Source organism: Asparagus officinalis, chromosome 10 (genome assembly GCF_001876935.1).
Source record: "Asparagus officinalis chromosome 10, Aspof.V1, whole genome shotgun sequence".
In the NCBI taxonomy this organism is placed as follows: domain Eukaryota; kingdom Viridiplantae; phylum Streptophyta; class Magnoliopsida; order Asparagales; family Asparagaceae; genus Asparagus; species Asparagus officinalis.
Genome location: NC_033803.1, coordinates 57,229,679 through 57,255,898, shown reverse-complemented (window position 1 = coordinate 57,255,898; position 26,220 = coordinate 57,229,679). Strand labels below are relative to the sequence as shown.

General features: G+C 34.6%; 1 protein-coding gene across 4 annotated transcripts; it reads left to right on the top strand.

Moving 5' to 3' along the window:
* Window positions 392-17,196, top strand: LOC109825363 (2,3-dimethylmalate lyase-like). 4 transcript variants are annotated; one of them, XM_020392217.1, is made up of 9 exons: window positions 392-811; window positions 2,770-2,981; window positions 3,559-3,840; window positions 11,353-11,475; window positions 12,564-12,687; window positions 14,684-14,710; window positions 14,786-15,006; window positions 16,764-16,800; window positions 16,891-17,196. In XM_020392217.1, exons 1-9 carry the CDS (start codon window positions 406-408, stop codon window positions 17,022-17,024), a joined length of 1,566 nt encoding a protein of 521 aa, XP_020247806.1. In that variant the 5' UTR covers window positions 392-405; the 3' UTR covers window positions 17,025-17,196. The 4 variants fall into 4 exon arrangements, with proteins under 4 accessions (XP_020247806.1, XP_020247804.1, XP_020247807.1 ...); XM_020392215.1 differs by having other exon boundaries at window positions 14,780-15,006; XM_020392218.1 differs by lacking the exons at window positions 14,684-14,710; window positions 14,786-15,006 and adding an exon at window positions 12,790-13,010 and having other exon boundaries at window positions 12,564-12,714.

Sequence of the window (26,220 nt, the reverse complement as noted above, 5' to 3'; positions counted from 1 at the left end):
CGATTAATGATGGAGAAATTAGGAATAAATAGGGATGGGCACAGTAACCGAGTTCATTCCCATCAAAGGGGCAAGTTCGTATCTTCCATTGGGTTTTTTTTAAAATCTGATACTTTGGGACCTCATCACAAATACTGTGTGTATTTGGGGCTTATCCACATAGGGTAGAATACAAAGGGCCTCGTCACATAAAGTTTATATTTTTGGGGCCTCGACACAATTTTCCCTAATGTATAAGTTGAGAATATTTGAGTTTGTAATACGACAAAAGCCCTAAATAATGTTTTTTTAATCACGTGCAATATGTTCATGTATATAACTATTTATGACGGCATTAATCTAACTATTAATCAATGACAACTTTTAGTAAATTAACAATAGATGATGTTGGCCCACCCAAACCTCATGAATCGCTCCCCACACCCCTCCCAAACAAAAACTTTTTCTTCTTCACCTTCTTCCAGAAGCAACGGAAAAGCTATGGGATTCTCCTCTCTCCTTATTACCTCCGCTACAAACTCCCCGCTCTCCCCTTCACTTCCCTCCCCCTCTCCAACTCCTTCCCGCCAAACCCACAAAATTTCAAACTTCAGAACCCAACGGCTACTCCTCCCTCTCTCCTTTCCTTCACCAAAATATAAGAGAAATTGCTACAGACCCTCGTTTGCTTGCACCGCCGCAGGAGAATCACCGTCGAAGGCCCTGAGGAGTATATTGGAGTCTCCGGGAGCTCATCAGGGGCCCGCTTGCTTTGATGCGCTCAGTGCCAAGCTCGTGGAGAGGGCTGGCTTCAGGTTCTGCTTCACGAGCGGTAGCTGTTTGATTTTATTTCTCGCTGAGATTTTTGTTCGTGTACCCAGTCTTTAGAATTTGCGAATATGTTTGAGTTTGATGAGTTGGGTAATTGTTGTTTTCCAATTCACACCCGTTCCTGGTTGTTCGTCGTTTGATTCTGGGTATCACTGGCGCGAGTGTGATATACGCAGTTTCTGAGATTGGAAAAGTTCAAAACCAACGGCTATTTTTATGAACGGTTGGTGTTTGCTTTTATGTCTCAGTGGGCTTTTCTCATACACCAGTTTTTGAAATTGGAATTTTTTTTTTGAAGTTTGTTGGGTGATTGATATTGATGAATTTGCGCTCCTGTGTGATAGTTGTAGAGAAATAGAAAAAGGTCAAGTTATTATTCATCTAATCCTAGCCTCTCTTAAATAGAGGTTAGGCGGACATTACAAAATAGGTATGATATAAAATCATATCCAATCACATCTTGAATATCTCTCAATCACATATTCCTAATATATTATTCCTAATCTAATAGATCTCTATAATATTCCTTGACACCCCCCTCAAGCTGGAGCGTGTATGATATATATGTCCAGCTTGTTTACTAATAAAGGGCGCATACTCCACTGATCAAATGATCCTTGGACAATCCAACGACAAATTATCCTTCCTTTTGGATCCAATAACAAATGATCCTTCTTTAAAGAATCTAACAAAAAATGATCCTTTTCAGAATCCAACAACAAATGGTCCTTGTTTTAAAGGATTCAACAATAAATGATTCTTCTTTAAGGATCTGATAAACAAATGATCCAAAATGTGAGTTGACTTTGGGCTCGAGCAAAAATCGACAAGGAAGCGAACGTCGATGATGAGGATGAGATCGAATCATCGAGATCTATGTGAGATCAATCATAGAAGGCAAGGATTCAAAGTCATGAAGGTGATCGACGACCTAGACAAATAGTAACTTGTGGTCAATAGCACCGCGAATGAACAGTAGCCCAACATCTGCGGTGAATAAGTAACCGTGAACTAACAGTACCAATGAATAGTACTTTAACTTCTAGACCTATGAGGATATAGTAGATTAACCCAAATGATTAGCTTGCTTAACATCTTTTAGATTAGGCTAAACAATTAGCTTAAAAGATCAAGACTTGGGTCGGATGAACAGTGCTTCAGGGTGAACAGTACCGCCGTGGATAAACAGTGCTCTCGAGGGAATAGAACTACAAGAATGAACAGCTCCGCTGCTGATGAACAGTTCCATTGCCGATGAAAGAGAGAGTTGATGTAGTCGAGGTCTGTGTCGAAGCTACTAAGGGGAAGCATGTAATGCAGCAAAATCCCCTCGGTGGCCCAGAGGTTGTGGAGGAGGAATGAGGTCTCTCTAGTTTTAATAACTTGGCTTTGATACCATGTAGAGAAATAGAAAAAGGTCAAGAAGATCAAGTTATTATTCATCTAACTCTAGCCTCTCTTAAATAGAGGTCAGGAGGACGTTACAAAATAGGTATGATATAAAATCACATCTCGAGCATCTCTCAATTACATATTCCTAATATATTATTCCTAATCTAATAGATCTCTATAATATTTCTTAACAATAGTTATTTTGATGCATGTGAATAATGAGCAAGGACCTTATAGGTGCTTGGTTCTGGTATAAGTGTTATTTTTTTGATATACCCGGCTTCTGAAACTGAAGAAATTGAAGTTTGAGTTGGTTAATTTAATACGGATGTATATAGCCGGTCCCTGTATCCTACCTTTTACAAACTTTTCATTGTCCCGTATCCGCACCTGTGTCTGTGTAACATAGTATGATAATCATTTTTTTGCCTACTAGTTCGACTTGCATTTTGCTAAAATATTGATTCTGCTATATGGTTGAAACTTGTAATGATATTTGATACATGTGAAGGAGAATTTTCAACTCTTAACTAGGATGTTTGTTAAAGAATATTCTTGTATCTTCAGGGTTCTCAGTTTCGGCGGCTCGTTTGGGGTTACCGGATGTTGGTCTTATTTCTTATGGAGAAATGGTGGATCAAGGATATCAAATAACACAAGCCGTCTCAATTCCTGTGATTGGAGATGGAGACAATGGATATGGGAATGAATTGAATGTCAAAAGAACTGTGAAAGGTTTTATTAAGGCTGGTTTTGCAGGGATTATTCTAGAAGATCAGGTAAAAGTTCATTCTTTAGAGTTTTCATAACAAAGTCTTTCCTGTAGCTCAAAGTTTTAGTTGTCTGTTTGGGATTCAGGAATTTTTTTTTTCCTTCACATAATGGCATTTTCTTTTGATAATCATGAAGGTATTGTCAAGCTAATTAGGGTTAGGCTAGCGGTCGAAATATATTATGTAGCCATCTGCATTTTCCATAGCACAGCATTTGAAACTTTCTTGAAACTGACTACTTATGACCAAATGTTCATCAAATATAATCCGTTCTTGGTAAAAAACAATTGGAGCTAAACATGCTTGAAGCAGAGTTATTAATACCAAAAACTTGAAGCAGTGTTCTTAATACCAAAAACTTCTATATTAAGTTGAAGTACATTTTAGCTTTAACATAGGTTTTCTCGGAAGCTACATCTTAAGTGGCCAGTTATCACCTCATAATAAATTATATGGAAATACAAGTGTCAACTACCCAGCTTGCTTTTTGAAATAAAAAATATAACTGGGCAATAACTCACATAATGATTTTCTCTTTATGTCATGAAACCTGTATCAATTATATTGTTTGTTCTTCTTAAAGGTTTCACCAAAAGCCTGTGGCCATACTCATGGAAGGAAAGTGGTTTCAAGGGAGGAGGCTGTGATGCGCATAAAAGCAGCTATTGATGCACGCAAAGAGAGTGGCTCTGATATTGTTATCATAGCACGAACTGATTCCCGTCAAGCTGTATCCCTTGAGGAATCCTTACGGAGATCAAGAGCCTTTGCTGACGCTGGAGCAGATGTTCTTTTCATTGACGCACTTGCTTCCAGAGAAGAGATGAAGGCCCTGTGTGAGATTTCTCCTTTACTTCCAAAAATGGTAACATTGTTTTTTTATATGCATGCTGTCTGATCATTTTTTTTCTTCTTCTGTTGGAAGAATTTGTTTGAAATGAATCCAAGGAACCACCATCTATTCAATCCATACATTTCTTTTATTGCAATGAATTACCATAGATTGTTATGGTCAAGGTTTAACAGGCTTAAAAGCACCATCTAAACTTGACGATGCTTGCTTCTAATTCCCTTTCATAATTTATCAACAGCTAGAGAATTTATGAATATCTTAACTGACGCCTCATAGAGTTCTGTGTTATTCTTTATAGTCATATCTTATTCAGCAGATACCATGCCTTATTCCACATATTACATTTTCCCTTACCCTTTAATTGCCTTAGGCTTTAGTTTAGTCTTTATTCTTGTCATCAGGCTTGTGGCCAACATTGTTCTATGCAAGAACATAGCTAAGTTTCTTAGCCTGTTGGATTTGATGGATACATTATTAGACCTAACCAACATAAAACAAAATAATTCTGGAAAGATTTCTCCTTTTACCTCAAAAATCTACTCGAAACATAAATGGATCAATCTGCTGTCAGTGACTATGACCATTAAACAGTTAGAAGACAATTTTTTTTTAAAAGCGCTCTCAAGTAACAAAAAAGATGTGAACAGATCAAATTGGGCTTAATGTCAGCAGTTGATGTATAAAAGAACACTTTTCATACCATTTCATGTGCCAGGGACCAAATATTTGATAGCAAAAGTGGTTTTTGGAGTAAGATGGTGTCTCTCCCTCCTGTTCCTTTCAACCTTTGATTCTTATGGAATCTAGTCTTGGGAGGGATTATTACGTCCCTTCCAACCTTTGCAACTTGCAGTTGGGATCACTATGATTAACTGCCTGTTAGATTGATGATTGTGGTCCTAATTGAGTACCTACTTGTGGAACTTTAGAATAATCACATTAACTTATGTATGCATCATGAAAGTTTAGTATGTGATTGGAATCTTAAACTGATGGTAACACCTCTACTTAGGATTACTAAAAAAAATGTCTGCAAGTTTATATGAGGTTATAAGTAAGAACATCGTGAATGAGAATGTGAAATTAATTTAAAAATAAATTGGAAATATATGGATTCTTTTATTTAATGCATGCCCCAAAGGGGGTTTTACGCTTGAATATACTTATGGTCATCTCATTCAAGCAGGGCCTTCAATTCTACTTATGAGGTCAAAAACCACAGAATACTCCAAAATATCAATATCAATATTCCAAAATGTAATTTTTCGTAATAATCTATATGGGGTATAATCCATGTATGATGGGTAGTGCTTTTTACATCACCCACCTTAATAAACATTTATTCCTCAATTATGGTTCCACATCATAAAATAGGGTTTTACGCTCATGATTGCACCGCAATTTGAAGAATACAAAATTTGATAAAACATTTTAATCTTTTGCTTTTTTTGCTTTCAAGCGGAAGTCGTCATACATCAAATCTCCTCCATGTGGAGAAAGCTCAACCTTGAGTTTGAAATTAGATATAGTCACTGTTATAAATAACGGTAAATAGCACCGCAATAGCGGTGCTAGTACTGTTACCGGTCTCTTCTCGTTACGCTATCACCCAACAATTGTGACATATTACGGAATATGTACTTTTCGCTCACAAAAGCGACCAATAGCGTGCTATAACGATAAATAGAGGGCGATTGCGGGCAAAATTCGCTTTTTGACCGCTATTTAAAAATGGTTTGAGGTTTATATTTTAAAAATTAACCCCGACCCGCAACCACTGCATCCCACCGCCTCCCGCGATTTTCGGCATATACCCGTCGCCTCCCGTAGTCTCCAACACCTCCCTCAACACTTCCTCTCACCGTGAGCTGCTCTTACTGAAGTCCTCTCATCGATCAGCTTCTCTTCTCGAAGACAATGACTCTTAGACTTCTCCTCCAGTCATCTTCGGTATTCTGTAATGATTACATGCCTATTTCATATTTAGGATCTCTTTAAATCATCAAACATGCACTTTTAAATTTTCTAGAATTTTTTAAATTTTTTTTGAATATTTATACATATCTAAATTAGACCGCTATTTGACTTTGCATTTTTTTTACCGTTATTTACTGTAATAGCTCTAAACAGCCTTAGCAACGCCTCACCGCTATGCGATGCTATCCGCTATCGATAACCTTGGATATAGTGAAGAACTTTAACCATAGATTTAATTTCATTAAGAGATGGAGAGCATACATCGAAGATTATCTAGCATAAAAGATTATGATTTGGAGTGTAGTTTTGTCATGATCCCAATTTTTGAACATAGAATGAATATTGGAGCCGTACTAATCCTGTGAAAATAGCCTCCAAAAATCTATATTCATCAAAAGTCCATCAAAATAATCTCATTATTGAACTAAAACCAATGACAATATTCTCTATAATCCAAAAGTCAAAATATTTCCAACTTATTAAGATAAACAAAATTCCTTAACTTGAAATAAAACTCAACCTAAAGGGGAAAAAATCTCATTATTACAAAACTTTCAATAACAACTAAACATCAATGACTTAATTAACCTCCACCTATAAGAAATTAGCAATCTGCAATTTTATTTCTTGCTCCTTTCTAAGAATTTAGGAACCATCATCTCCACATAATCCCTAGTCTCTGAAAAAAATGAAAACAACATAATGAGTTCACAACTCAATAAGTGGATTAATTCATACATTAAATACTGATTTTGCAAAAAACTATAATATTTTGACTTGATAAGCAAAATATTAAAATAGTAAAATAATCAATGAACTCAAAAAACTTGATCCAATATCTCTAAAATATAAATTTCATAAGATGAAGAATAAGTAGTTCATGTCTCAATACGGTCAACACTTCATACTTCTGTTGACTTGATACACCTCACAATTATTAAGCCCGTGGTTTCGGGACAATGAGACCCAAATTTAGGCTCTCATTGCTAAAATGAAAACCTCCTATAAGCACATTGAGCCATGTTTAGATGACTAACTTATCTCTGACATATACCGATATATTGACTTGAGATGCATATGCTTTGAGAACAAGGAACAAAATTCGTATAACCAAATCTTTTATAAAGGAATGCCAAAGGCAACCACTAGTAAAATCAAGTACGTATGTATCTCAACCTACTATTATGTGAAAAAGATGACTGACAACAAAGAAAATAAGTATAGTTTATACCAAATATTCATTTGCATCAGATATAATATAAACAAAAAAATATGCGAGTAAGTCCCACAAAAGAATATTATTCATTGGAAACGAATCCAAATATATTTCTTATCATTTTATAGGAAAAATATGCCATGCACAATGCATAAATTTACCACTTACCACATACCTGAAAGACAACAGAAATACCTCCTTGGAGCCACTCGAAACTCCTAAAGAATAAATGCAAAGAACCATCAACACTATTGTATATCCTAAGATTTAATCGCCTACTAAAGATAAATAATTAAATAGTACCATACATGATCATACTAGAGTATTAATCCAAATGAAATATCTAATTATCCTATAGCTAAGACAAAGTTCCATAAGACATAGTATTTCCTTTTGGGAAACTTGAAATCCTATTCATTAGTGTTAAAACCTAAAGAAGAGTAGAACCAGATGCTTTCTAGACAAGGAATTAATCAAATATGATATTGAAAACAAAAGCAAAGAAATGGCAGCAAGGTGTTGCTTTGGGGATGCATGAGTTTGATTTTGAACCAGCTCAAAGATGAGATGTCTGAGAGGAGGAAAACGAAGCGATATGTACAGAGGTTTCAAATGGACTGATAGAAGTTTTATTCAGCTCAAAGCAAGGTGAATATGACAAAGCAATACATAGCTTTGTAGCCATAGGCAAAACCTCAAATAGAAAGACTTAGATCCAAACTGATTCTAAGCTTGTTGTTCAACCTATCAAATTATTCTACATCGCATTTGGTTAACACACTAGATCATATCAACACATATATCTAATGTTATCATTGATATAAGGGATAACAATATAAAATTGCTAACTTACATTGCTGAGTGCGTGAAAAAAAGAAACAAAGTAGTTCCAGTGCACCCTTTCTCTGAAATCAACAAAAAGCAATAAAATACTATTTAATTCCGGTTCTTGATCTTGTTGCCGAAACTTTGATTTTTTCCTTTTTTTCTTTTGAAAGGAAACTATACAAGAGGCTGCGGCAACAGTATGATACTAGTGTTTGATTCACTCTTATAAGGTCAAAATTTTCAATAATGTCCCTCAACTAATTGTAACCATTTTTCAATAACATCCCCAACCAATTGTATATTTACATATCACCATAATTACTACTATTATTTGCATAAAACCAAATAAATATTTATACATTAATAGAACCAAATAAATATTTTAAAATTACTAATATAATTTGTAATCTAATGTACATTTACTCAATGAAAATTAGGATTATTACATACTATCCTCCTAGACAAAAGTTTTATCCTCAAAACTTGAACATATTTGACTTGTTCATTAGATCATGTGATAATTTTCTCAAGCAATCTCAACTAAACTATAATTATATATGTACTATGATTATTGTCACTATTTAGTTTAAATCTATTATTGCAATTTGATAAGCACAATTAAGTATTCATCTGCTCCTTTCTTCAAATAGGCAATAAAAATAATTTGTAAACCTCGTTACGTCACAATTGAGAATTTGGATATTACATACTACACCCCTCAAAAGAAGTTTTGTCCACAAAACTTGAATGTACTTGAGTGCTCAAATAAATCATGGTATCTTTCCTTAATTCATTCTCACAATTTGCTTCCTGAGTTTAATGAGTATTCCATAAAAATCCAATGGACAACAACTCTCAATGCCAATGTTCTCTCTTTTTGATCCAAAAATCTCACTAATTAGTAAATAAATAGAATATCAATTATCCTCCTAGCCAAAGAGGCTCATTATCAACATTTATTCTAAGTTCTATAGTTCACCTCTTCAATATTGATCAATGAAATACATTATAAAATCTAAAGAATTCATGAGCTAACTAATTTTATATTCCGCTATCCCAGTCCTCTAAACATCTTCAAAGATTTAGTATTCTCAAACTTTAACTTTCCTTTCATACCGAACCTTAGTAATTAAAAGCATAAATCAAATTCTCAAAAAATCTAAAAGAAAACTTCAAATCTTTGTCAAACGCAATATCTACATGAGCGTCTTCTCCGGCTCTCGGAAGCTTGGTCACAAAATCCATCTACGCCTTTTCATTTCGAAACAATAACGGATAGGTTAAATTAATCAACCTTCTGCTACGTTTTTCAATCAAAATATTTATGCAAAACTTTGTATGTTTTTGTACTTCTATTATGGACTTCATTGATACTAGTTATCAAATAGGGGGTTTCTTTGAGGATTAAAGTAGAGTTAGGGTCCTCAAACTCCTTCAGATGACTTCAGATGACTGACTTTGTAGATCGGCTGGGTTCTCTAGTTGTTCCTCCGACGATCATGTCCGTGTTCGAACTTGAGTAGGAAAATATAAGAGAAATAGTGTGAAGGATTGCTCGGAGTTAAATCCTAATAGAAGAAGTTACCTCATGCAGTGCAGTTCCCTTTTATAGCAGATTGGAAGAGCATGAAGGTAACTATGACCGAGTCCAGGTAGGCAGCTGACTCGGTAGGTGTCTTTACAGGTGTCGGTTGCAGGTGAGGATGAGTTATCCAAGCAATTAGTGTAGGGCGACAGTAGCTGCTTGGCACTGACTGAGTCCGATGAGTCATGGACAGTTGGAAACTATGGAAGCTAGAGCAATGATGACTCTGACAGCGTAGTTAATGCTAAGGTAGGCGACTGTCGGCGAGGGGTTCGAGGAAACTACCGTCTCTTCAATTGTATTGTTGGAGGTCGGCAAACACTGCCTTTTTAGTCGGTTACGTAAGTTGTTGGCTGGTATAGCAAGCTGAGTGTGGAGTCTTAAGGGCTCGACCTGGAGAATAGGACAAGTAGCGCCTCTTGAGTCGACTACGTAAGTTGTCAGCTTATGGAGTCGGCCGTAGGAATGGCTCGAGTTGTTAATTGCAGGAGTAGTCTGATTAAGCACAGACTGGGACATGCGTCGGCTTCCCAATAGAGATTAACACTTGCTTATTTTGCAACCTATAACAGTTGCCCCCTTTCACTCGAACTTGGCTGGCTAAGTACAGGTGGAAGTTAAACAGTTGTCGGTCTGCGACTCCCGAAACGCATTTATGATGAGAGCGACGGGCTTGTTGTTCAACCTATCAAATTATTCTACATCACATTTGATTAACACATTAGATCATATCAACATATATATCTAATGTTATCATTGATAACAGGGATAATAATATGAAAAGGCTAACTTACATTGTTGAGGGTGTGAAAAAAAGAAACAAAGTAGTTCTGTGCACCCTTTATGCAAAATCAACAAAAAGCAATGAACTACTATTTAATTTTGGTTCTTGATCCTGTTGTCGTAACTTTGACTCTTTTTTCTTTTTTTTTCTTTTGAAAGGCAACTATGCAAGAGGCTACGACAACAGTATGGTACTAGGGTTTGATTCACTCTTATAATGTCATATCTAATTGTAACCATTTTTCAATAACGTCCCTCATCTAATTGTATCCTTACATATCACCATAATTACTGCTATTATTTGCATAAAACATCTTTAGTAATCAAAGATTTATACATTAATACAACCAAATAAATATTTGAAAATTACTAATTTAATTTGTAATCTGATATACATTTACTCAATGAAAATTAGGATCATTACAAGTTCCTAGTTCTAAATTTCATCATTTAAAGTTATGACTAGATGACATGTTTGTTCTTTGTCTTAACTTGTCTCTCTTGCCCATTGGAAGCATGTAGATCTGGGGATGTGCAATGCACTTGCATCTTGAAAACTGTAGGCTCAAAGTATCAGAAAGTTCCATCCTAGATTATGGAATCTACCATTAGCAGTATTTAGTACATTTATTGAATTCGAATGTTGCTGAAATGTTTTTTTTTTCAATCTCCTCATCAAAGACTTTGCAATACCCAACTACAATTAATTTCCATCATTAAATCCTGTTGTACGTGTTGCACATGTAATGATGACATCCAGTATGTGCCCTCTGTCATTATTTAGTAGCTTTTTTCTACGTTTTACTGGTGAAAGCTAGTAATGGGCTAAATTCGGTCGTATATTATTGTTTTACATTTTCTTGTACTTCATAATTTAATTTCGAGAACCTTCATATACAAATGATTATGCATGCGAATGGAGACAGTTCTTGGAATAAACATAAATATAAAGTTTTTAGAAGCTTGATATGAAGAGTTCAGTAGTCTCATTTTCTGTTTGCAGCATTATCTGCCTTTGTCACCTATATGTTTCTGGAAGTTTTAGATATAAGAATGCAGTAGTTTTTTTTTATTTCCAATAATATCTGATTCTTAGGTGTGTTACATAATCTAATTGTAATTTATTTTACTGTAGGCTAACATGCTTGAAGGTGGGGGGAAAACTCCCATATTAAATCCTATTGAACTAGAGGAGATAGGATTCAAACTTATAGCCTACCCGCTTTCCTTGATTGGGGTATCAATTCGAGCAATGGAGGTGCGTACTTTTGACTTACACATATGAAATGATATTATATTACCGAGTCATCCTGATAATGAAATGGCTAGAAATATCAAGGTTTCATACATGATGGGTGAGTTTTTTTACTACTAGTTTTCTGTTTCTGTAATACATGGCTATTACTTTTATGAAGATCATTCTTCAACCATTACTATTCATGGATTCATGTGCTTTATATTGTTTCCAACCTCTAAACAAAAATCTTACCACTTTTCCTACCTAAACTGTAATTTAAAATACTAACCAACTAATGCCTCAAAACTTTGAGGGGACAAGGCCTATATCTTATAGTTTCTTTTGCCTTTGTAAAAATATTGATAGAAGCTCCAGTAAGGAAAATGATGCAGGATAGACTAAGGGGATGTTATATAGAATGATGTAAAGTTCTGATCTAATACAAGTAAAAGATGCATCTTAGAGACACAGCTCATCATTTACACGGATGGGCATGCATTCATCATTTTATGCAACAGTGGGTAGGATATCATCAATAGTTTAGGTTCAAACACATGGTCATAAATATATCTGGAACAAAACAACTTAAATTTTATCTAGATGGATCATGTTGGCCGATGCTCATTGTGGTGGAAACCATTGCTTTATACTGTTTTATCTTTAATCTCTTCCTGTCTAGATTTAGTCTAGTCAGTTGACTGATGCTTCTAAACATTATGAATATGGATTTAGTACTACTTATGCAGAAAATATCGTTCCTTGCTAAAATTCTAGTCTAACTTCTGATGGTAGATTTCTTTTTTTCTTTTCTAGATCTCATTTCCTGACCAAAGTATGACCTCTGATAAAAATGTAACTAAAAACATAGAAGTATTTCTCTAATAATTTGTAATTGCTTGTAATGCCTAGTTATGAAGAGCATATACTTCTTGGCTTATAATGCATTGTATATGATTTTGTTCAGATATAAGTGATGGTTCTCACCTCAAATATATATTCTTTTTCTGCTATCTATTTTTGTAGTACTGAGGGCAAGGATGGTCTAGTTTGTAGTCTCTCTTTAGACCTTTAAATGCTTGTTTTGAAATAATATTTTATTATTAATTCAGGACGCACTTACTGCCATAAAAGGAGGTCGCATCCCTCCACCAGGGAGCTTGCCATCATTTGATGAAATAAAGGACACCTTGGGCTTCAACGACTACTATGAAGAAGAAAAGCGATATAGTATAAATGCTGTTCAACCATCTCCCAGGAAAGGTGAGCATCAGATTTTCTGCTTTTCTGTGGAGATTTTTTTTCACGTTACTAACCCCTCATATTTTTTAGATACAGGTTACTCTTTGGCTGACAGCAGCACTTATAACCCAAGGATAGAAAGAAACAATGACGCTGAACATAAACGTGACCCTATTGTTGAAGTTCTAACTCCTTATGGATATGAAAATTTCAGCTCAAATGATTCAAGAAGTCGTACATCTGGGATATGGTCTCGGACGTTGAGACTAAAAATCACTGGAAAAGATGGATTAGAGAAGCTTGATGTCAGAGTTCCTGTAAGTTTTTTATCCCTTCATGATGGAAAATAAAAGCACAGACTAGTACATTTCTTATTTTATCAGAAGTTCAGAACCATATTAGTCACCTAGCTAACACAAATTTTTTGGTACATGCGAGAAACCCTTTCAAATGTTATACATGTGAATTGATTTAATAATAGTCTCTCATATCTCAGGAGAAACCATTTAAACAACTTTATAGAAATTTAATAGTTCAGTAGATTTTTATTATCCTTTTTAAGACAAGGTGCTACCATACCAATGAGAATGTTATGATAGTCTTGAGGGTATACACTAAAAGATATGAAATGAGTGCATCCGTAACAAATTAGAGATTGCTCCTATTGAGGTGAAAATGAGGGAGAATTGACCAAGATGTTATGGTCATGTACAACAAAGACCTCTTAATGCGCTAGTTAGAAAAAGTGATAAGATTATAGTTAATGGGGCAACGAGATCTAGATGTACTGATGTAGACCTAAAAGAACTTGGCTGGAAGCAACTAAGAATTTTTTTGGATAAAGGCACTCTTGTGGTGGTGGTGGTGGTTGTTATTGTTGTTTTTAAGACATGGGTGCGACCATAAGAGGAGTGTCAGAGACAATTCAATTGCTGACTGAAACCTCCTAATGTTGGCATTATGTAATTACGTTAATTTACTTTCTAGCTGACCTTCTCGACATTAACTCAGGAGTCTATGTGCACTAGTTTTCTTTACTGGTAATCTAGCATTATACTATCGTGCAATCAATTGCATCAGACTTTCTACTTCCAGCTAACCTCCTTGGCTTGAATATGAGCCCTTCTAGCCAAAGCTTTTCTTCCTAGGAATCTGGCATCAAGTCTTTTGCTCTTAGTCCAAATGTGAACTTTAGTTGTGATCCGCTTTTGGTATGAAAAAGAGTCCACATTGTGGCTTGTCTAGCTACAATCTTAGTTTTTATTGCTCTGGAAATTCAGAATATCAATGGAGTTATTTTCCTTGAAGTATTGTTTTCTGGTATAGAAGTGCATAGCAGGCTTCACACTTGTTGGTGCATGTGTCGCTGTTGTCATCCGCCTCACACTGTGGTGTGGGTTTAGGATTCAGACTATGGAGTTGCTGTTTGTTATCCACCTCAAACTATGGTGTGGGTTTAGGATTCAGGGGGTAAACATATCATATATGCATATGCATTTTCCTGCATTTAAAATGCAAGCATTTTATGCTTCTTTCTATAGTACCCTTCAATCTTTCATATTTTGATGTTAGTCCCTCAAATCATTGAAATTGCCATTAGGTCGCCTAATTCTTAAGTTATTTTTCCTCAAATCATTGAAGATGCTATTAGGGCCCCCAATTCTCATAAATTGTTTCAAATTAATCCCTATCATTGCCGCTTCAACTCTTTGACTTTTTTTGGAGTTTTTTACTTTATTTTATTTATTTATTATTATTATTTATTATTATTATTATTATTTTGGGTGTGTTTTTCCTCAAATCATTGAAGATGCTATTAGGGCCCCCAATTCTCATAAATTGTTTCAAATTAATCCCTATCATTGCCGCTTCAACTCTTTGACTTTTTTTGGAGTTTTTTACTTTATTTTATTTATTTATTATTATTATTTATTATTATTATTATTATTTTTGAACGACTACTATGAAGAAGAAAAGCGATATAGTATAAATGCTGTTCAACCATCTCCCAGGAAAGGTGAGCATCAGATTTTCTGCTTTTCTGTGGAGATTTTTTTTCACGTTACTAACCCCTCATATTTTTTAGATACAGGTTACTCTTTGGCTGACAGCAGCACTTATAACCCAAGGATAGAAAGAAACAATGACGCTGAACATAAACGTGACCCTATTGTTGAAGTTCTAACTCCTTATGGATATGAAAATTTCAGCTCAAATGATTCAAGAAGTCGTACATCTGGGATATGGTCTCGGACGTTGAGACTAAAAATCACTGGAAAAGATGGATTAGAGAAGCTTGATGTCAGAGTTCCTGTAAGTTTTTTATCCCTTCATGATGGAAAATAAAAGCACAGACTAGTACATTTCTTATTTTATCAGAAGTTCAGAACCATATTAGTCACCTAGCTAACACAAATTTTTTGGTACATGCGAGAAACCCTTTCAAATGTTATACATGTGAATTGATTTAATAATAGTCTCTCATATCTCAGGAGAAACCATTTAAACAACTTTATAGAAATTTAATAGTTCAGTAGATTTTTATTATCCTTTTTAAGACAAGGTGCTACCATACCAATGAGAATGTTATGATAGTCTTGAGGGTATACACTAAAAGATATGAAATGAGTGCATCCGTAACAAATTAGAGATTGCTCCTATTGAGGTGAAAATGAGGGAGAATTGACCAAGATGTTATGGTCATGTACAACAAAGACCTCTTAATGCGCTAGTTAGAAAAAGTGATAAGATTATAGTTAATGGGGCAACGAGATCTAGATGTACTGATGTAGACCTAAAAGAACTTGGCTGGAAGCAACTAAGAATTTTTTTGGATAAAGGCACTCTTGTGGTGGTGGTGGTGGTTGTTATTGTTGTTTTTAAGACATGGGTGCGACCATAAGAGGAGTGTCAGAGACAATTCAATTGCTGACTGAAACCTCCTAATGTTGGCATTATGTAATTACGTTAATTTACTTTCTAGCTGACCTTCTCGACATTAACTCAGGAGTCTATGTGCACTAGTTTTCTTTACTGGTAATCTAGCATTATACTATCGTGCAATCAATTGCATCAGACTTTCTACTTCCAGCTAACCTCCTTGGCTTGAATATGAGCCCTTCTAGCCAAAGCTTTTCTTCCTAGGAATCTGGCATCAAGTCTTTTGCTCTTAGTCCAAATGTGAACTTTAGTTGTGATCCGCTTTTGGTATGAAAAAGAGTCCACATTGTGGCTTGTCTAGCTACAATCTTAGTTTTTATTGCTCTGGAAATTCAGAATATCAATGGAGTTATTTTCCTTGAAGTATTGTTTTCTGGTATAGAAGTGCATAGCAGGCTTCACACTTGTTGGTGCATGTGTCGCTGTTGTCATCCGCCTCACACTGTGGTGTGGGTTTAGGATTCAGACTATGGAGTTGCTGTTTGTTATCCACCTCAAACTATGGTGTGGGTTTAGGATTCAGGGGGTAAACATATCATATATGCATATGCATTTTCCTGCATTTAAAATGCAAGCATTTTATGCTTCTTTCTATAGTACCCTTCAATCTTTCATATTTTGATGTTAGTCCCTCAAATCATTGAAATTGCCATTAGGTCGCCTAATTCTTAAGTTATTTTTCCTCAAATCATTGAAGATGCTATTAGGGCCCCCAATTCTCATAAATTGTTTCAAATTAATCCCTATCATTGCCGCTTCAACTCTTTGACTTTTTTTGGAGTTTTTTACTTTATGGTTAATTTCAAAATAATTTAAGAATTAAAGGCCCTAATATCGATTTCAATGAATTGACGGACTATCTCAAAATATAAAAGATATAAGGGACTAATATCATAAATCCCAGCATGTTATCATCTTGCTAAACTGCCCCTCTTTCATCCTTACGGTTTAAATGTACGGTTAATTTCAAAATAATTTAAGAATTAAAGGCCCTAATATCGATTTCAATGAATTGACGGACTATCTCAAAATATAAAAGATATAAGGGACTAATATCATAAATCCCAGCATGTTATCATCTTGCTAAACTGCCCCTCTTTCATCCTTACGGTTTAAATGTACTGTTTCAGGCTGGGTTCTTGGAAGGAATGGCGAATGTAATTCCAGGTATACATTTTAATAACAACTGAAAAATGTATTATGTAAAATTGTTACTTGAGCTCAACTATGCCTACATTTTTGTCTTCTCTTCAACAGGTTTAGGGGGTGTAAATATAATTGAGAAGTTAGAGGAGGCATCTGCTGAAGTGGTTGATGGTGCTGAAAAAGGGAAAGTGCTTCTAGATTTCAATGGCACAATGGGAGATAGGATTCAGGTGTTTGTCGAGTGAGTCTTATTTTCTCCATATCCTCGACCTGCATCTATCGATTATTTACCTCTCTTCGAGCAAAAAATTGTCTATTATTGAAAGCTTTAAATTGATTAGCTTCTTATTGACATTGTAATTCTCGGAAAGAATCATTTATTCAATAATTGTAGTGGTTTTCAATCTTCTGTTGCTATTGAGCCCCTTGTACCTTGCTCTACTTTCCTGACGCAGGTCATGTTTTGGATGGACTTAATTTTACTTTGATCCCCCAAACTTTACTCTTTTTCACTTTGATACCCGAGCATCTTTTAACACTTGGATACTGGAAAGTTTGAATCCCATTTCACTTTGATGACTGAGTTCTTTTTTTATTTTTTTGGTTTAATTTTCATTATCTGTGTTTCTTGGAAGCAGATTAGAGACCAGAGATACTTAGATTTCCATATCACTAATCAAATTCTCATGTTTTTATTTAATAACACTTCGTTTCAAATAAATATGAAGATTTTGGGGTCTAAGTTAGCAATATGAATATTTTGGGTCTAATATAGATTTGACAACGTTTGCAGTTTGTACTATGACAATCTGTCATTGACATAAACCCAAATCTTTAAAATTTTGAAATGAGTAACTTATCGAAATTGCTATCAGGTCCTCCAAGTCTTATATCTTGCATTTTGAAACAACTTAGAACTTACAAGAGTTGGGGACTAATAGAAATATCAGTGATTTTAAGGGACTATTTTCGAAACCACTTACAAGAATATGAGGGACTTCATAGCAATTTCAATATAGGGTCTAGTAACCTCCTTATTTAAAAGGTTCTTTTTAGATATTAGTCCCCTAAATCTTTAGGGAGCGTTTGACAACCGTGGCGTTTTTGTCGTTTCTTTTTTTTTAGCAAAAACAAAGAAAAGCGTTTGGCAACCACGACGTTTTTTTGACTTGTTCCTTTACAAAATCCAAAAATTATCATTTTTCTCAAAACACCAAAAATGTATTTTAAGATTCCGTTTTTTCATCTAAGCCGCCGCAGGCCTGCTCGCCCGTCGCTGCAGGCCGCTGCCGTTGCGTCCGGCCACCACCGCGTCGCCGCCATCCCCGCGAACCCCGGCCGCCCGTCGTCCGGCTGCGCCCGCCTTGGCTGCGCCGCAACGCCGCGCCAGTCGCCACCCGTCCCACCAACGCCACCGTTGCCGCTCCCGTCCCGCCGCCGCCGTCCTGTTGGCCGCCATCGCCACTGCCCGGTCAGCCTCGGGTGCCATCGTCCCGCCGGCCTACGTCGCCACCCGTCGGTCACACGTCGGCCCGCCTGTCGCAGAGCCGTCGCCGGACACCGGCCGCACCCCCACCGGCGGCGCCGCCACTACCACCTACCACCGCACCACCAGACCCCGCCGTCGTCTGCCCGAGTCGGCAGACCACCGGCCAACCCGCCGCCGTCGCCGCCGCCCGCCGGCCCACCGTCGGTCCCGCTACGCCCGTCCGTCGGCGGTGCCGTCGGCCACTCGCCGTGCCCTACGCCGCCGATAGCGACAGATCGTCATTCAGTCCGTCGCGGCGTCGGCCCGATCGGCCGGCCACCCGTCACCCGACTGCCGCCACCCGCCCACTGCCGCTATATAAATGGTCAAACTAGTTTGACCAAAATGGTGTTTTTAAAATACATTTGAAAAAGAAACACCATGGCATGATGTTTTTTACAAAAACACAACAAAAAAACACGTTGATTATCAAACACACCCTAAGATAATTGCATGTCAGTCTCTCAAATTTTAAATATTGCATATTTTTAGTCCCTGAAATCCTATAGGATCTTGCAAAATGATACCTTTGTTTGTATTTCAATTAAAAAAAATCTAATCATGATTTGGTTAACTCCTAACTGAACATCTGCAATCACCAAACTACCCCTTTCCCCTTCTGGTGTTTCAAACCTTTTGTGAAGCTCAACTTTGGACAAATATTTCATTTACAAAATAAAAATATATAATATTTAATTATTAAATATCATAGATAATCTTGGTATATCATGGATAATGGAAAGATATAGCAAGAAATGCCCCCATGATATTCAGAAAGAACAACTTGGATACACTCAAAACCTTTGTAGTTCTATCCGCGACAATAGATTTTCACGCAGGGGTCTATCCCCAGCAATAGAACTACACGGGTGTCAAGTGTATCCAAGTGGTTCTTTTTTAATATCATGGGGCATTTCTTGCGATATTTGTCCATTATATGTGATATACCAACATTATCTGTGATATTTAATAATTAAATATTATAGATCTTTATTTTGTGAGATGGTTTCATTATTTGTGATATATCATTGTTAATCTGTGATCTATCGACATTAGTTTGTGAGACAGTTATTCATTATTTGTGATATATCGTTGTTAATCTATGATCTATCGACATTATTTGTGATGTTTAATAGTTAAATGTGATGAATCTGTATTTTGTGAGATAGTTATTTGTTATTTGTGATATATCATTGTTAATCTGTGATCTATCGACATTATGTATGATATTCAATAGTTAAATGTGATGAATCTATATTTTATGAGACAATTATTCGTTATTTGTGATATCTTGTTGTATATCTATAATCTGTCATCATTATAATCTATCATCATTATCTGTGATGTTTAATAATTAAATGTGATAAATATGTAGCTGTGATAGTTATTATTTATTTATGAATAGAAGATAATGGATCTCGAAGCTTGTTAAAAAAATGTCAAAATTTTAAGGGCAAAACTACTTACTCGATTTATATGGGGAGGCTGTGAAATGAAGAACCAAAGAAAGGTAGATGAGGACGACCCCAAAAGTTTTTACTTATAGATGTTATATGTTATTTTGTACTTAAAAGTGCTATGAGTGTTGTTACAGGGAAAAGATGGGACATGTAGGGGGACAGGTGAGGTGTCAAGGTGTGAGGTGTCAACCTTGACATCTCACCTTGCATAGTGAGTTGGTCATGACTAGCTCATTATGCAAGTTGGGGTTGACACCTCACCTGTCCCACTACCTGTCCTATTTTTGGGTCCTTTTAGCATTTTTCAAGTGTTATTGTTAATACGTGTCTACTCAAACTGTTACTGTTATTGTGCATTGAAGTTGTTACTTTTGATATATCTGTCAGATATGGAATCCAACTTGGGCATGGTGATTATATTACAACCATAATAAATAAATGTTTTGGTATTTTGTTTCAAACATGGGTGTGAGAGTATATACAACCTGATATAAAAAAGCTTTACATTACTGTCCAATTTTCGTACTCTAGATCGTTTTCATCTAACTTCTAATTCACGTATAAAATTAATTATTTGTCATTTTTATCTCTTACCAAGCATATTTGTGATTTATTTGTTAAATGCTACATTTAGATATTAAGATTGACACAATAAGAAATAAATATGACATTTATTAACTAAATGTGAAAAATAACAAACATATATAACATATAATATCTTGATGTTACAAACATCAGTCAAATATGTCATTTAATTTAATAGATTAAAATCACAAATGAAAAACAAATGTAAGTTAATAGGTAAACCATATAAATAACATATAAAGGTGACATTTAATTGACGCTCACAAAAAAATATTTTAACATTTATGAGCTAAATGTCACTGTTTACTCATATAGGATCTAAGGAAATTTGCAAGAAAATAAAAAAAATAAAAACAAAAAAAGGATTGTCATAGCTACTAGTTACCATGCCAATATGAAAATAGAACTTTTGAAAATAAATTGAATAAGAAAATACAAAAGGAGATCAATAAAAGATTATTATATAACAAAATAAAAACCTACCTTATATATCCACTCATAATTCTATTCTCATACAAAAAATGGAAACTGAGGGGAGCTTAGAAGACAAAAAGGAGAAGAATGAGTTGAGAAGAAAAAGGAGATGAGGATAAAAAAGGGTAAAGAAGGAAGAATTTTTTTTGATGAGGTGCAAAGTTATGGTGAGGGGTGTAAAAGAATTGTTCTTTAGGTCCAAGCTTTTTTGGGGAGTTCTTTCTAAGGGTTTTACTGCACGAGTCTCTGTTCCTCTCCACAAGAAAATTTTCTTATTAGGGGGAAAACAATACAAATTGAGTACTAACAGTAAATGTCGATCTAGATTTACGCTTGTAGAACTTCTTTAGTTGTCATAATGAGGATATGAAAATTATAGCCCAGTAGCATAAGAATGCATACTGATCACTATATGTTAACCTGAAGGCAGAATGTGCCTAGCATTATCATAGGTTACCCAAAGGCTACTTTTTTTTTCTTCAAAAAGACCACTTTATCACTGTCGATACCTTTGATATCATATGGTAAGCTTAAACAAATCACTTCACTTCATAGTGGACTTCGTAGGATTTTTAACATTTAAAAACACATCCTTTTGCTTAAATTATCACTTGCAATTTCCACTTGTACTAAAAAACAATATAAATGCTGATACATTTTTGTAAAATTTTCTCATGTCAATTTCTTGAAAATAGGATATTCATGAATCTAAAACCGATAAATATTTTTTTTTCAAATACAAACTCTTCAATAAATGCATTTGAACAGTAAATTAAAATATATTTGATGACATATTTTTCATAATTTTATATACTAAACAATATTTATCTTGTAAAAGATAAATAGCTATCACGATTCAATTTCTTTTAACAATTACTATAAGTGAATAGAATTAACATGTCTAATCCAACAATTTCTCTATACAAAAATAAGATTATTAATTAAGACAAATATAATAGTTTAAAATAACCAATGAAAAGAAATCTACTCACCATTGAAAACCTTCAACATTTTTAGAGAATCGTACTCTAAAATCTTAGTCCTCAACAAAATCTGTAAGTATACAATATGTATAAATTTTCTAATACTAATAGAGAGAACCATTCCTATACTCTCTTTAAGAGGGTCTGGACTTAAAACAAACTTTCACATTCCTGGGAGCTGGAACCTTTTACACTTGAGATGGGTTGGATGGTGAGATTGGCCACCTCTAGCGGGACCCTTGATCAAGGATTGACTAGATGTCATCGGACATCGTCAGAGATCTCTAGTGATCAGAAAAAGTTTTTTTTTTTCTGTTCCTTAATTAATCATAAGTAAGGTAAAGAAAAGCTGACCTTCTTGAATCCTTCTTCATTTGATCATTTCCTCCTAGAAACTCTGTTCTTTTCCTTTGTGTGATAAAAAATTGTGGGGTTTGGTGTAAAGTTATAGGGTTCCAATGTCCTTTGAGTTCATAATTGTTTAGAAATTAATTGCAAGTAAAACCCCCAATAACCCCATTGAAACGAATGAAGACAAGCTCAGTTACAAACTACTGGATTTTCCCTTAGATCTTGTTAATAACTAAGAAACAAACGTTACTCTACGTCCTTCCTATCTTAAATAAAGTTTCATCCTCGAAACTTTTATGTACCTTGGTTTTTAGAACAATGATCTGATGCATCTTCTCTTCAAGCTTCCAAGTTGCTTCTCTTTTAGAGTGATTCCTCCACTGACCTTTACACATCGAACAATATGTCACCTAGTTCTTGTTGATTTTTATCCACAATATATTTGGTTGCTTCTTGTAAGTTAAGCCTTTCTTTAACTTAATTGGTTCTAGTTCTATAACTTGATCTGGATTTTGAATGAAATTCTTTAATATAGATACATGAAACACATTATGCACTCTAGCAAAGAGGGTTGTAAAGCAAGTCTGTATGTCACTTCATCAACTCGCTGAAGAATCTCGAATGGACCCACAAATCTTAGACTTGGCTTCTCTCTAATTCCAATCACTTCTTGAAACTGTAGGTCTCTCTTTCAATGATTAGCAAAACTCTTTTTATCTACTCTGTGCACAATGAATATGCTCCCTTATCAAGTAGATCATGTCTATAGTCTATTGCACTAAGTTGGGTCTAAGTAGTTTTCTTTCTCCGACATCATCCTATTGAATAAGTGAATGACACTTCGTTCCGTATAGTGCTTCATATAGTGCCGTCTTAATGCTTGATCATTAGCTATTACTATATGCAAACTCTACTAATGGTAAATGCTCCTTCTATGATCCTTTCAAAACAAGAGTACAACATCTTAATAAATCCTCGAGAGTTTGGATTGTTCTCTTTGATCGATAATCTATTTGTGGATGATATATTGAGCTAAATTATAGTTTACTATGAAGAGCTTTATGCACACTTTTTCAATACTCTAATATGAATCTCGAATCTCTATAGGATACTATCTCTATTGGCACACCGTGAAGTCTAACTATGTCAAAAATATATAACTTCACTAGCTTCTCGAAAGAAAACTTCATATTGACTAGCAAGAAGTGAGCCGACTTAGTCAGATGGTTCATTCGGCCTATATAGCATTGTTACCTCTTATAGACCTTGGTAACTCTGTGACAAAACCCATAATAATTTTCTCTCACTTCTATATTGGTATATCAAGGTTCTGAGTTAGTCCCACTATTCTCTGATGCTCTGCTTCTACTCGCTAACATATTTCACACTCTGAGACATATTTGATATTATCTCTCTTTATAGAGTTCTACCAATATATATTTTTTAAGTCTTAGTACATTTTTATTCTACTAGGATGCATTGTATATCCAAAATGATGAGCTTCCTCCAAATCTTCTTCGAAAGTCAATTTTAAAACTTCATAGATCCATCACCATATACCACAAAGCCTGGTCGTTTGCCAACTTCAACTTCCTTCTGAATGTATTTTATTCGAAGTCATCTTTTTGAACAATCTTAATCTCATTAATCAATGTAGGTTGTACCTGTATATTAGCTAGTTTACTCGACAATTGTTGACATCGGATCACAATTCTCATATGATCCAAATCTTTTAATATACACCTTTGTTGAGTGATGAGATGAGCTATATTACCCTTCCAACTAAGGTTGTCGGCAACTCCATTTGCTTTTCTCGGGTGATAATGAATATTAATACTAGCATCATAATCTTTAAGTATCTTCAACCATCTTTCTCTCATATTCAATTCTTTTTAAGTGAGATGTACTTTAAACTCTTGTAGTTGCTATAGATCTCACAATGTACTCTATAGAAATAGCGTCTCCATATCTTCAAAGAAAAAAATTACCTCTATCAGCTCCAAATCATGAGTTAGGTGATTTGGTTCATAAGATTTCAATTGTCAAGAACTATAAAATACCACTTTTCCATTTTGCATGAGCACACATCCTAAACCTTTATGAGAGACATCACTAAAATGAGTAAAATCTTCTTAAGCATGTTTATTGTTAAGAATCGACGCAAATACTAGTTGATGCTTTAACTCTTGAAAACTCTTTTCACATTCTTTAGACCATACAAATTTGATGTCCTTCTAAGTCAAGTGAGTCAAAGGTGAGGCGATATGAGAAAATCTTTCTATGAACTTTTGATTAGTCTATCGAAACTTTATCCTTTGAAATCTGATAAGGGGTAAATAATACCTAAAGTTGCAAGCACACAACTATCAAGTTATAGTATAGAAAAATATCGATCCCATGAGGAAGGTGTTGTAGGAGATAATCAAAATTAATTCTTAAGTTGTGTGTATGATAATTAGGAGTGATAGAAATGGTTGTGGAGAGATAATTAGGAGTGAGAAGGGAGAGAGAAAGATGAAGAACTAAAGGAAAATAAAATCAATAAATAAATAAAGAAAAATCAAGAATAAAGAGGAAACTTAAGAAAGTAAAAGATGGATGATTCAATTAGAGATATGAGGAATTTAGAATTAAATCCACTAGCTAATTTCACTTATAAATTATGAACTATCCTCTTTTTATCACATTTTACTTTAGATTTATTAAGTATAGACTATCAAACTACTTAAGGAAAGTATAACTTATCAAATTATCATCCAAGTAAAATTAACATTCATGAAATGAACAACAACTAGATATTAATTATAGAATTTAAAAGCATAACCTACCAAATCACTAAATATAAGCATAAATTATCTAATTCTTTTTCTACAAATTAGTTCTCTAGTTGATTATCCTAAGCATGATCATTTTAAGCACAAGAGAATAATTCATAAATTATAAAAGAAATCAAACTAGTTTCATACAATTCTACAATGCCTACAAGAATTAGTTCAACATCTTAGAAAATAAACATAAAGAAATAAAATCTATACTAGAAAGAATAAAAGAAAGAGAATGCAAATAAAAACTAATTCCCAAGAGGTTTCTAGCCTCTTGGAGAATAAAAGAAGAGAACGAAAATCAAACCTAATTAGAAAGAGGGTTCTAGCCACTTGGAGAATAAAATGAAAAGAATGAACAAAAACTAATTACAAAGAGGGTTCTAGCCTCTTGAAAATAATATAAGAAAATAAAATCTAAACTATACAAGAAAATAAATTTATACTAAAAAAATAAAGAGATGAACTCTACAAGGCATCAAAATAAATCTAAAATAAAAGTGTTCTAGCCCCTTGAATATCTAAAACAAGAAAAGAAAATATTACAAGAAAATAAAAGATAAAAGAGAAAAAATTTATTGCAAGAGGGTTCTAGCCTTTTGAAAGCAAACATTCACCTTTATCTTCATCTTCATCATTAAATAAAGAGAAGAAAAGAAAAATATAAAGATATAAAAAAAATCTTTTATTAATTGCAACAAAGTTACAATTTTGAAAGGTCTTCTCAATTAAGAGTAACCATTCTTTTCAAATGGAGTTATTATAAAAATTTTCACACTCAAACCTCTCACTCTCTACCCTTATATATAGCCTACAACAAGCAATAAGAAACATTAGATTTTACTCGGGCTCCAAGGATTAAATCTTAATCATAAAACAAATTTGTTATGAACCAATTGGTCAGTCAATCGATTGGCTAAGCGGTTGACCAACCAATTGGAATTCCAAAATTCTAAAAATACAGTTAGCTCCATCTCATTGAGGTAGGTAATTTTTATATATTATATATTAAATTCCGTCTTTCGGATTATGAGATATCGCCCCTTTTTTGTGGCTAATCATCTTAAATATGATTTTGACTTGATTTCTTTTCATATTGGATCCTCGTTTTTTCGGCTTCTGTAGATTGCTTGGCTTGATACCGGGCTTCAATAAAAAGGTTAAAAATGTGAAAATTTAAGTTTTTAGGCTTTTATTCATTAATTCTTCATTAACCTACAAATTAAGATAAAACATGT

Bases quoted from the DNA above. Each gene is read 5' to 3' on its own strand.
- LOC109825363 (XM_020392215.1), top strand. From the start codon at position 406: ATGAATCGCTCCCCACACCCCTCCCAAACAAAAACTTTTTCTTCTTCA. The intron at 11,476-12,563 runs GTGCGTACTTTT...TTATTAATTCAG, and splicing joins TATCAATTCGAGCAATGGAG to GACGCACTTACTGCCATAAA. The intron at 16,801-16,890 runs GTATACATTTTA...TCTCTTCAACAG, and splicing joins AATGGCGAATGTAATTCCAG to GTTTAGGGGGTGTAAATATA.